The 12,460-nt window shown below is 37.3% G+C and overlaps 1 protein-coding gene across 1 annotated transcript in view; it reads right to left on the bottom strand.

Moving 5' to 3' along the window:
* CPL4 (C-terminal domain phosphatase-like 4) overlaps positions 1 to 11,172 on the bottom strand; it is a 70,471-nt gene extending 59,299 nt beyond the window's left edge. The window contains exon 1 of the mRNA XM_089832363.1: positions 10,474 to 11,172. Coding sequence (XP_089688489.1) covers positions 10,474 to 10,673 — 200 coding nt within the window. The 5' untranslated portion in view covers positions 10,674 to 11,172. The remainder of the gene's footprint in view (positions 1 to 10,473) is intronic.
* Positions 11,173 to 12,460: the final 1,288 nt, after the last annotated feature.

Genomic DNA, 12,460 nt, shown 5'->3' with positions numbered 1-12,460 from the left:
CCATTAACCTATGAGTTTATGAAGGATGCAACTGAACTTGAGGATGAGTCATCTGGACCCCTGCCACAAAGGAGTCCTAGTTTTCAAAAACAATGGAGTGAGAAGGGTGATGGTAGACCCTCACAAGCTAAGGAGAAGAGAAAGGAAAAAGTTAATCAAGGGGCACAACACAAGAAATAAAGGCAACCAATTGAAAGCAAAATTTCAAAAAAAAAGTAGTAGAAGAAGCACCAATTCCTACCACCAATGAATCAGAGGCAAGCAAGAGTTCTAGTTATGTACTGTTGGATCCTAATGATCATGAAGTTGACTTGCCTCCTCCGTATGATATGGGACAACAACACTAAGAGAATGAGATCATTGAAGATAAAGGTAGTGAAATCACAGATATTGAATCACTCTCCCAGGATGGTGAGGATCAGCCACAAGGGGTTGTAGCAGATGAAGAAAGGGTTGAAGATGAGCTTGGAACAATCGCAGCACTTGCTTGGTTATGGAATAGAATAGCAAAACCAAATACGGCTGAGCAACCCATGGAAAGTGCAAAGGAGCTAATTAGAAGGAATGACAAAGACAAGAGCAAAGCACCAGCAAGAAAATTCTACCAAGTCACAAAGGATGCCTCAGGAAACCACATCGCACAGGTTGTAGACCCAAAAGTAGACAAGGTGAGAGCAAATATTGAGCTAGAAGACTATGGCATAGAAGAGTATGTGTTGGGACAAGCCACTAAGAAACGGGAACTTAAGGAGGCACATGGTACTATCCAAGCTCTCGATGAGAGAATACAAAAGGAGGTGGCAAAGTTTAGGTATAGGAAAGATTACTGAGAGGGGGAGGGTGGGTAAATCAGTAATCACCAACTTAAGCAAAAAAAATCTTGCTTTACAGATTTACTAATTATAGCTTTAGTTTACCTGTAGCATCATTATCGGTTACTGAAACATAAAATATTCATGCAACACAATAAAACAATCACACAAACATAGCGCCAGTATTTATCTTGTGGAAACTCGATTAGGGTGAAAACCACAATGTGAGATCAGTGCCCAGAAATGTTGTGTTCTTCTAGTATATGCTCTATTAGGAGTTTCCCTAGTTAAGGGTTACAAAAGCACGGTTAAATGCTACTCGGTTAAGGGGTTTTCCTAGAGACATTGTTAAAGTCTTCACTCTGTTAGGAGTGACCTGATTAGAGGATTTAGACACTCTACTCTAAGAATGTCACCTTGTTAAAGGATTTACAATAGACCTATTAGGGTCACCCGATTAGGGATTTTAATGCCACAATTGCTAGAGGGTAACAACAAAAATGATCCGCAGTACGCACTAACTTTGCTATATCAAATCCATTAAAGTTCCTTAACACAATAATATACCATTTCAATCCTCTATTCAAATTTGTATCCACTTTTGTGATCGCAACAATCCTCCAACGATTAGTTCCTTTGTTCCACCAATAGTCTTTCACACTAAGCTTCGACGTTATCTCCTTCTTCGTCTTTGTCATTATAACAAACTTCTTCTTTCTTTTTCTTTTATGGAGCAGTACTTAAATCATAAACCCTAAACCTAGATCTAACGATTACAATTTCATCATCAATTTGTTCTTGTGTTTTCATCCTTTCCATGAGTCGTTTTTGACATTGTAGAAACTTCTTGAGCAATTTTTTTTCCTTCATTACCTCGATCTTCATGTTGTCACCACATGATATGAATTATGATTCTGGATTACAACACCAAGTGTGATACCTACAGTATTGTTAATTCTAATGTGAATAGAACAATTTCAGTACAACAAATTATGCAAGCCAAAAGTGGTTTATTTCATTCAAAACTCAAGTTTATACAATGTTTGATGAATCTGAAGCGCCACCAACATCCCTTCGAAAAGAAATAAATAGTTCACATAATGTTTATTACATAATAAAATAGTAAAACTGTGAAAACTATTTAAAAACTATTTCAAATTTTATGTCCACTTGTAGAAGTCATAACTTTCAACACAACTTGAAAATGGACGTTGCTTACACCGTGGAAAGGTAACCAAATTGTCTATCTTCAAATTTCAAAAGACACAACTCTTGAAAGCTTTCAGGGCCCAAAAATGCTCTTAAGGCCTTCAAAAATGCAAAACACTAAAGTATAGAAAATACTGGAAAAATAGATTTCGATATTTTTCGATTTTTGCTTTTGTCGGCCTCCTTTGGATCATCATGGACCATGTTCTAATCATTCCTCCATTCTTGAGAGGCAATGGGCCCCATTACACCCACATTCTGCAGTAGGTGTGGAAAATGAATCTAAATTTGTTCACATGTAAGCCACTTCCATTGATGAGCAAACTGACCTGCATTCACCACACGATACAAGTAAATAGTTTGGTTCTTCAAGCTCTTCATAGACTTCTCCACAACTTGATCAATTTGGAGTGGATTAGCCACTTATGGATTTAATTTTATATGGTTGATCTCCTCAGCAACACTTGCCTCAGCAACACTTGCAATGTCTAGTAATGGAGCAAAATAAGGCGTCAACATTGAGAACTGGGTGAATACCCAAGAATGGTGGCAAATTAAGTTCAAATGCATTTTCACCAACTTGTTTGATAATCTTGTATGGACCATAACGATGGGGACAAAACTTTCTATGAGGTACTTGCAATCTCTCCTCCTGAAAATGCAACCATACCTTAGTCCCAATCTAAAAATTATGAGGAGTTTGATGCTCATCATGCCTTTGTTTATACTTCTTAGTAGTATGCTCCAAAATCTCATTAACCTATTGTTGCAAATGGTGAATTCTATCAATGAACTTGATTGCTTTTTCCTTCTCTTTATCCAAGCATGGGGTCCAATCAAGCTGCATAGTTGGGATAGAAATATTTATTGGTGCCAATGGCTGATATCCAAGACAAACTTCAAAGGGGCTATGACCAGTTGAACTATGATTTGCCCTATTGTAGCTATGTTGTACATAGGGAAAACTTCCATCCCATGTATGCAGATGTTTTGAGTGATACATACGCAATATTTGAATGATCATGCGATTGGCAACCTCAGTTCGACCATTTGTCTGAGGATGGAATGCAGTGGAATTTGTTACTTTTGTGTCCATCATTGCCCATAATGAAGACCAAAATCTACTTAGAAACAGACCATCCCTATCTAAAATAATACTGCTTGGTAGCCCAAAATGAACCCAAACATGCTCAAAGAAGAGCTTTGCAGTGTCTTCTCCAGAAATTGCCTTTCTACAGGCTACCAAGATTGCCATTTTTGAAAATCTATCTACAACAACATATACACAATCATGCCCGTGTCTAGTGGTAGGAAGGCCAAACATGAAATCCGTAGAAATTGAATGTCAAGGCTTCTCTGGAATGAAAAGTGATATCTATAAACCATACTTATGATTTGCAGGTTTTGCAATGGCATATGTTGTACATGCTTGAATGTATGCAATAACATCATATTTCATTTTTGGCCAACAAAAATATCTTTGAAGTATAGCAATAGTTTTACCTATTCCAAAATGTCTAGCAACCTTGTTGTAGTGAGCTTCCCATATGAGTTTCTTGTGTTCTACCTCAGGTACACAAATTTGGCCAATGTGGCAAAGCATTCCATCTTGCAAATAAAAGTTATTCAGATAGGTCCTAGGATAACCAGGTCATTTGAACCCCTTCATCCTTTACAAGGTTGGGTCCAACCACCAGGATAGATAGGAGCATGCTTAGTGTATGTGGCAGGTAATGTGTGGATACAAGGACTGGGAAAATGTCACAACCTCAAGGCAAAGCCGAGCAGAATTTGATGGCACCAAGCTCAAATTCAATCTCATAGTCTATTGGAGAGCTCCAATCAATTATGCACAAGACTAGACCCAAGGATCCCACAAGAGAAGAGGTAGGAGCGAGGCCAGGGAAACGCCAAATTGTTCTCTACAATGAGTAGAGCTAGAGCGAGGAAGAAGGTGGTGACTAGCTACAAGAACCTAAAGTGTCAACGCACAAGAAGGAACAATAAGTTCGCAGAAAATTAGGCACAGAGGTGGGTGATATGAAGCCTAGACCTTCAACGCGCAAGGTGTAGATACTAGAGATGGTGTTGTGCTTTGGGTAGGCAATCTAACCAGGTGCTCGTGAATGTATTGTATTTTGTTAATGTACATGTTTTCTTGTGTCTTGTCGACTGCTAGGCAATGTGACAACAAGGATAACTATTTGCAGTCAAAGGGGCAATGAATGTGCACAATAGTGTTGATGCAGAGGGAAGGGGAAGTGGATCTTTTTGCTTTGAACAATCTGATGTGGCAATCTAAGCGGAATGAATAAATATGTGAGTGGGAAGAGGTACTCTGGAAATATGATGTAAGATGTCCTTTTCATAAATATGAATATAAAAACAAACTTTACCGGTCAAAGAAAAAAGATAATTTTTGTCTATCCTCTCTAGTGAAATTCTTTGGTTGCTTTGTGAATCTAGGAATAATGATTTCTTTAATGGTCATATTAGAGTACTTACTCTCTCGGGAGACTCATAATTCATGATATTGATTGGCAAGTTTCTATTACAATGCGGCTCTCGAAAGAAAAGTTTGAAAGGTTACTACAAGATGGAACTGTGAGAGTGTTCACATGAGAGACTTCTCATGGGCATGTCTGCTCAAGGCGGTCAGAGGACCCTTTGAGATTTGTTTTGAAAACTTTATGGCACATATGGAAGAGCGAAGCAGGAGGCAAAGAGCAGAAAGGTCCTGCTGAAGTTGAGGCAGCAATTCCACTTGCAGTGGCAATATCAGGTCCAAACCCACTAACAGGAGATTGCAGTGTTCAAATGGTTGGATGGACCATGGTTCAAGGAAATAAGGTGCAACCTTCCTTGAGGGCTATGGCCTTCTAGGATGTGCTAGTGATGTTTGTGCTGTATTTTGTCTATCATGAACTGTTGTGTAGCAGCGGATATACTGTATATGATGTATTCATGTGGGCAGCAGGGGGTAATATTACTTGATTTCATAGATAATGAGTCACTTTTGTTATATGCACTGATGGCAATATCTGTTCTGTTATAGGCAGTGGGGGGGATTTTTCGCTAGTAATCTGAAAATCATGAATCTGAAATGTATTTTTTTAATGAGCTACTCTTATATTTAATAGGAGAAAAAAGATATATTGTTGTTTCCTTATCAATTGCTGCTATGCAAGCTAGTTAATCTGCCCTCTTTAGTTTATAACTTTATATTGATTGTAACAGATCAGATTTATCATTTAAGTATACTTTGAAAATCTAGGGGTGTCTTTGAGCACTAACAGTAAACCCAACAAATTGAAGATTTGTGGTGACATCCCCAGCCAGTTCTTGCTTAAATCAACTTTTATTTTCAGATCAATTTGCACTTACATTTTTCATTTACTTTTCCAAATGAGATACAACAATTACAAAATCAGAGTACTACATGTTACTTAACTGGGAACATTACAGCTTGGAAGTTAAAAAGGAATCTATTAATTTTAATAGATCCCATCCAATTATCAGCAATGTTTTCCTGTTTTTGTCTTCAGATGCTCCTGATTCAGTTCTGGACTCAATGGTATTGAACTGGATTGCAGAATTTGGTAACATCCAATCAAAATCAGCAAAAATCTCTTCCATTAGCCCATGTTTGACTCTAATTGAATCTTGAATTAAATAAACTTACAAGAAGATCACGTGTGGGTGTAAATCAGTAACGTTTTTATATTTTCTCAGCATTTAATGCTGATTTCAATCTACCAATAAACCCAAGAAGCTGAAATTAAACATTGCTTAAGTCAATTTCTGAGCCAAGTTAGGTTTGTCAAAGAGGGATTGTATAATTTAGTTGCATTTAGATTCAATATTGCAGCTAAAATCAATCTTTCCTATATTTTGCTGCTGATCTACTGATCAATCAGGATAGATCCTATAGAGAGCATAATTGAAGTATAATAGAGATATTTTATATTGGGCCCAGACAGATGATTGAAGGTACTTAGTATTGGAAACAAAGGTATTGGAAACAAAGGGGATTCCGTTAATGCCTTTGATGCAATTCATGGTAATTTAAACTAACTTTATTTTCTAACCCAAGTTTAATCACAAGGGTTATTTCTTGGATCATTATGTATAAAAAAGAGTTTCTTAAATAACAAAATTTATTTCAACCTAATTTAAATCACGGGTTATAACAGGGAGCAAACTGGCCTCAAACTCCAAACTTTCCTTCCAACCACCCAAAGATGCAAAATGCCAACACACTGTCAACTCCATGCAGCAAAGTGATTCAAGATGACAACACAAGGCACAAGAAGTCAAAACATTGGGTGTTGTGATAGGCTAATATATTGCATGTGGGACCTTTAAAATAAGGTCTCTTGGAAGACAAAATACTGGCAGATAAAATCAGGGAATGGAAGACCTGCAAGAAAACCAAAATTCATCAGGAGAGACATGGATAAAAAATCAGATTTACAACCAAATACACATCTGGGAGGATAACAGATTAGGATGTAAGAAATTTATTAAATGGACACAATTTTAATGCAGGATTTTCTGGTGGTTTTCATAAAGGACCAAAGGAGTATTCAGAAATTAACCAATACCTCTGTAAAAGGAATTATGAGCAATCTTACTGTTTTAATATATGCTTTCATAATTTTGCTATGTTCCATTTGAATGGCGATGGCAAGGGAGAGCAGAGTAAAAATTATGTGTGTGTTTCGAGAGGCAGGAGGGGGTGGGAAGAAAGGGGGTGGATACTCATTTTTATATGTTTAAGTTTTAACTATAATTTATATCAATATTTAAGTTTAAAATTACTCATGATATATCATATCCCAATGCAAGAGTTGCAGATTCATTGCAAAGCAGTAGTTGTAGATTCATTGCTGATCTGTAACTTGTGCTAAGGATACGAATAAATAACAAAACACTAGGTATGTGATAAAAACACTCCCATTGTTGAAAGAATCACGACAATCTCTGTTGAATCCTTCTGCTGATGAAAAGAGCCCCGCAATTGTCAAGCATGAACAGCCAAATAAGACCAATTTGTGTGGTCTTTGAAATGATATTTCCAAGGAGGGGTCAGGTGCATTTAATTACTGCAAACAGATGTCTGGCAGTTGCAAATGACAACAATTGTATAAAAATGTATTGATTATCATATTTGCAAATAAAAACAAGATTTTCTAAATGCACGTATTTGTCAGGTCTATGTCAAGCACAATTTGTGGGCAAGTGTTTGCAACTGTCATGTAGAAGACTATTGCTGTCGAGGGCACTCCTGGACACCTGAAGTCTGTAGCAAATGTTTCATGTCACTGAACACCTGGAGTCTGTAGCAAATGTTTCATGCCATTGGGACAGATGGAATCTCTAGCAAATGTTTGATGCCATTGGGGACACAAGGACATCTGACTTCCTTAATCAATCCTGTGAGAGCCAGACGTCCCAATGGCATTCCCCTTATATGGATGACATTCCAGAGATGTTCCAGAAATTTCATTAAAATTGAGGATGGCAAGAAACATCCAAGCTGTGGGGGCAAGAGCAGGAAGTTAAACGCAGGAATGTATCCCCATGCAAAATAGTAACTTTGCAAATGTCTTGAGTTTGTCTTGAATCTTGTGGTTTTGAACACTTGGTTCCATTTGAACTTAAGATGATCACATCAGCACCAATTTAAACAATTCTGAACAAAATCTATTGATATTTAAAACTGGTTTTTATTCTGCAGCAACTGTGGTTGACATCATATTTATGTCAAATGTACATATAAGAAATTTATCCAGTTTCCTGAAAAAGTGCCACAGTTTCAAATTTTCAATAGATAAAATAACACAAATCAAGCTGCAATCAGTGGGATGAAATAAAAATTTTAAATACTGTCAGCAGTACAAATCAAAATAAGGCATATAAAATTTGCAAAGTGAAATTCAATACAAAAAGACAGAAAACATTTCCCCGCTAGTTTTATTCAAATACCCAATCTTGCCACTTTGCTATGGCCTCCATATGATCACCGTGCCTATTTATTTAGTTCTGAAAAACAGAGTTTGAAAATATCTTAGACAGATCAATTTCAACCTATTCTGCCATATGGCGACACAGCAGCCTTAACACAATCATTATGCTCATTTATTTAGCTCTGCCAAGCACAAGCTCTAATGTAATTCAATACACATGGCTTTCAATCAGAATGCTCAACGTCTAAAATTTTATACTATTTTTTCAAATATTATGCTGTATGTGGCAAAGTGTGGTCAGTGCAATAGTCATCAACAGGTTGCAGACCTAGCACTGCTATTTACCTGTGACTGCACTGCAACCATAATATCTGGCCAATTGCTGACATAGTAAAACATGATCAAGATACCAGCATATTCCTAGCATGGATGGCTTTGAGAAAGTAAGCCAACCCTGTGATAGAAATTATGATGGCAATGACATGTTCCAGTCATTAAAGGCACAAGAACACCCAGTACTTCTCATAAACTTTGATGTGTCAAATGATTTCAGTGGGAGCCACTGTACCTTAAAATTAGATACAGTGAAGAGATTTGGCTTAGATAAAAAAATTGTACAAGGATTGGTCAAGGCATTTTTGCTGTGGCTTTATCTGTACTAATAAATATAGGATTGGCTCAAGGCAAGGAGATTATTTGCTGCCATATTTATTTATTACAATGGCGAAAGGGTTAAACTGAAAACTAAAGAAAGTAATTGGGAAACAACTAAGAAGAATCCAACCTATTCCTACACTAAACAACAGTCTGCAAGTAACAAGACCAATGACCGTAGTACATGAACACACTTAAGTTAGAGCCAGAAAGAAAAATATATCGAGCACAGGATGAGTGAGTATCAACACTAAGCCATATTTACAAAAGCCCGTTAACATTCGTCTACCAAAGGCATCCCTAGTGTTGGACTACACCTAAAATTATATCCCACACAACCAAATCAAATATCAAAATGCTGAAGCAGTAATTGACAAAAAAAGGTCATATGTCCATTCCTCTACTCCAGTAATCATTTGATTTATTCAAATTTGGCTTCCCATGAGTTTGATAAGAGAACAGTTATTCCAAAAATCAGGCCACAACCCCTTGTCACGGTCTCACTTCACACTTAAGATACACCCAATGGCCTCACTGAAAACACGAATTACGCCAATAGCAGCCTTACTCAAGGGACTCACAAAACGGGCTCACATGCCAACAGCAAGTCACGCCCAATAGTACCATGGTCCATATTAAATCAATGGTCATACACAGAAGAGATGACAATTTACAACAGGCAATACAGGCTCTATCCACTTGGATCTCCAAATAGTCTTATTCCAAGAGTAGGTTACACCAAGACACTGATGCATTACCCCAATGAATCTGAAAGAACACCTGATAGCCAAAGATAGTTTAGCAATGGTCACCATTCATACCAGGCCTAATGTCCGTAGTCAACTATCTTGCCCCTCCAAACGTTGGCTCTCACTTGCAATATGGTGAAAAATATGTATTTGTAATATGAGTGGCTCCAAATAAAAATTGCACATTGTAATGACACAGCCTATAACTAGAGGTGCATGTCATGAAGATTCTGGAATACTGAAAATATAAAAGGCAGAACTTCGAGAATTAATAACAAGGTAGATTATAAGTGTAATGCAGGGAAAGATTTTAATGATGTAGTTATTTTAGAAATATAGAATAGTGTAAAAATCTTTCTGTTTCAAAACTATATTATTCATAGGCGGATGAATAAAAATAGCTCTACTCTAAGAACCCAATATGACGTTCTACAGGCTACGCGCCCAACCCCAAGGAAGAGGAGAAACAGGGAAAGAAAATTCTACTTCTCGCACTTACGAACATCACAATAAATTTGCAGTAGCCTAATTTCAAGTTTCTTTCAAAAAAGGTGAGTCGAGTAGTCCAAACAATGCGCCGGAAAGAATGGCGTCCAATGCTAAAGGCACCGAATATGTCGGATTGCAAACTCATTCGGTAAAAAGATCAGGGAGAGTGCATCCCTGACGATAACGTGACCTCTCCTACCAGAGGAGGCAGTGGCGTTTCACTGCACCTGTATAAAACATGTAAACGCAATGTTTAAATCTACAAAAGACATGATAACTGTTGCTTAGTTCAACAAAAATACATATCCAACTTTTTGGGTGGGGTGAAGACCAGATTAAAGAACCGTACCCTGGTTGCGCGTCTAAATAATATCCAACGAGAGAAATGTGATGCATATAATTGCAGGGGCAAATTTAAAATTTCTTGGAACAATTAGTTGGAATGTGGTCTAATGGTCGAGACTAGGCTTCAATGGGTGACTTGCCTGTGTATGTGCCAGCAGTGAATTCGCTACTTCGATCATTAGAAGAGAACCATAATTTCAAGAAACAAGTGAAATGGAAAAATTAAATTGAAAAAAATAGACCTACCTTTGGGCTTCCATTAGATCGTACTCCAAAAATTCTTCTTCTTTCTCCTTTTCTTCCTCTGCATTTCCGTGCTGCACAATTTCAGACTGGGTTTCTTCTTCGGACTGTTCATCATTGCTGGATTGCAGTTCCACATCCAACAACCTCGCAAAATCATCATTGCTCGAAGAAGGAGACGGCGACTCCGCTGCCACACTCATTATGATTGCAGCATTACAACATAACAAGAAGCTGCTTTTTTCTGTACTTAATTCATACCTGTAAACTGTAAGCTCAATTCTTTTGGGGTTTTTATCTTTTAAAAGAAAGCCGCGCAAATTTTAACTTGGGTTTGCAGAAAGATTAGAATAAATTATGTAAGAAAACAGTGTTTGTAAGGACTTAGCCGGACAAAGCGTAGGGCGTGGCAGTGGCAGAACGAAAGCAAAACTTGAAAGACTAGAAAACACGCCAATTTATGGCTTTAAATGACTCTGAGTTTGACAGTGTTAAGACACGGGAGGGTTCATACTATATGTGTCAGTTCTTGGCATAACTTATTCAAGGAAGAGTACATTGAGCAATTGGGTGGACTCATCGTCATCCTCCACCAGGAGAAGCGAACAGTGCTAGTTAAGTCTGTTTGAGTTGTCTTGCTGTCCCATAGGTTATTTTTAGCCTTGTAGACATTAAAATTTTATCTATCTATGAATTTCCTCACAAAAGTTTCTCCTGCTCAAATTCAAATACAAGTACTTTGGGCATTTTGTTAAGATGAAAGCACGAAAACTTTAATTAACATGAGTGAATGAATGAACAAGGCCAATCGGTGTACTCAGATAATTGTTTTGTGTGGTTTGGCTTTCACAAAAAACAATGCAGGTGGCCCTCCTTCAAATTGTCCTCAAACTTCATGGATATTCTAGTAGGCAGTGGACTCAAAAATAAAGTGTCATCATGTTCAAGATGCACCCCTTCTTTCTTCTCAAACCTCTTTGGGTGTCGTCTATCTACCTAACTCACACCATAAATGATGGAATCTTATTCTTATTTGTGCCACTAGTATCCTATTTTTACCTTTCATGTCTACTTGTAGGTAATCGTTAATCTCATGGCACCATGTGGGGTTGAACTCTTTCACATAATGGATCTTTTTCCTCCTCATTTGTTTTGTCCACATGGCAGTTTTAAACTTTTTTAGCACAAATCTTTTTATCTCTTCATTTGTGTTGGGGTGTTTTAGAATGTTAATGTCCCACTTAGTTAACCTCTTTTCATTAGGCAACGTCTATACAGCCACGAAAATGCACTTCCATACGAAGGAGAGGACTTAGTCAATTTTTTAAAAAGTTAGAAAAAGCAATGTAAAAAAAGTGCATTTTCGTGGCTGTATAGCCACGGGCTTTTCATTATGCTTCATCCACATTTCTTTCTCCAGTCTAAGTCCTCTTCAACCACAAACTTGGGCTAGTGTTGCATGTCCATGTTTTCAACCTTATCTAAATAACTCAACAAATGAATAAGCACAAAGGCTTCCATCAGAAACACCTAGTTGAGTTTGTTGTTAAAGTTTATGTCTAGGTGAATATATTCTTCCACAATCTCAAGAATATTTCCTTCAAAGTGGAAGTCAAACTGTTGTTGTTTCTTTTTTAGAGAGAATATCATAATTTTAATCTTGCTAGTGTTCACCTACATTCCAACTTCTTGACAAAAATGATCCAAAGTTCTCAAGTGCATTCTTAAATCCTTGGTTGTTTGTGCTATTAGAATAAGATCATTAGCATAAAGAAGTAACGTTCCCATGTATTTAGCAAGTTGGACCTCCCCCCCACCACCTTTTTTTTAACCAATCTTCCAACTTGTCAATATATAAGCCAAATAAAGTGGGTGAGAGAGGGCAACCCTGTTTTACACCAATATCACTACCAAACCAATTAGACATGTCATCTTTTGTTCTAATTCTAGTTCTAAGTTGTTTTTCGAACCTATGATTAGTCGCTCTAAG

Source organism: Cupressus sempervirens, chromosome 5 (genome assembly GCF_028749045.1).
Source record: "Cupressus sempervirens isolate cs-2001-9-10 chromosome 5, ASM2874904v1, whole genome shotgun sequence".
Taxonomy (NCBI): domain Eukaryota; kingdom Viridiplantae; phylum Streptophyta; class Pinopsida; order Cupressales; family Cupressaceae; genus Cupressus; species Cupressus sempervirens.
This window is presented reverse-complemented; position numbering and strand designations above follow the sequence as displayed.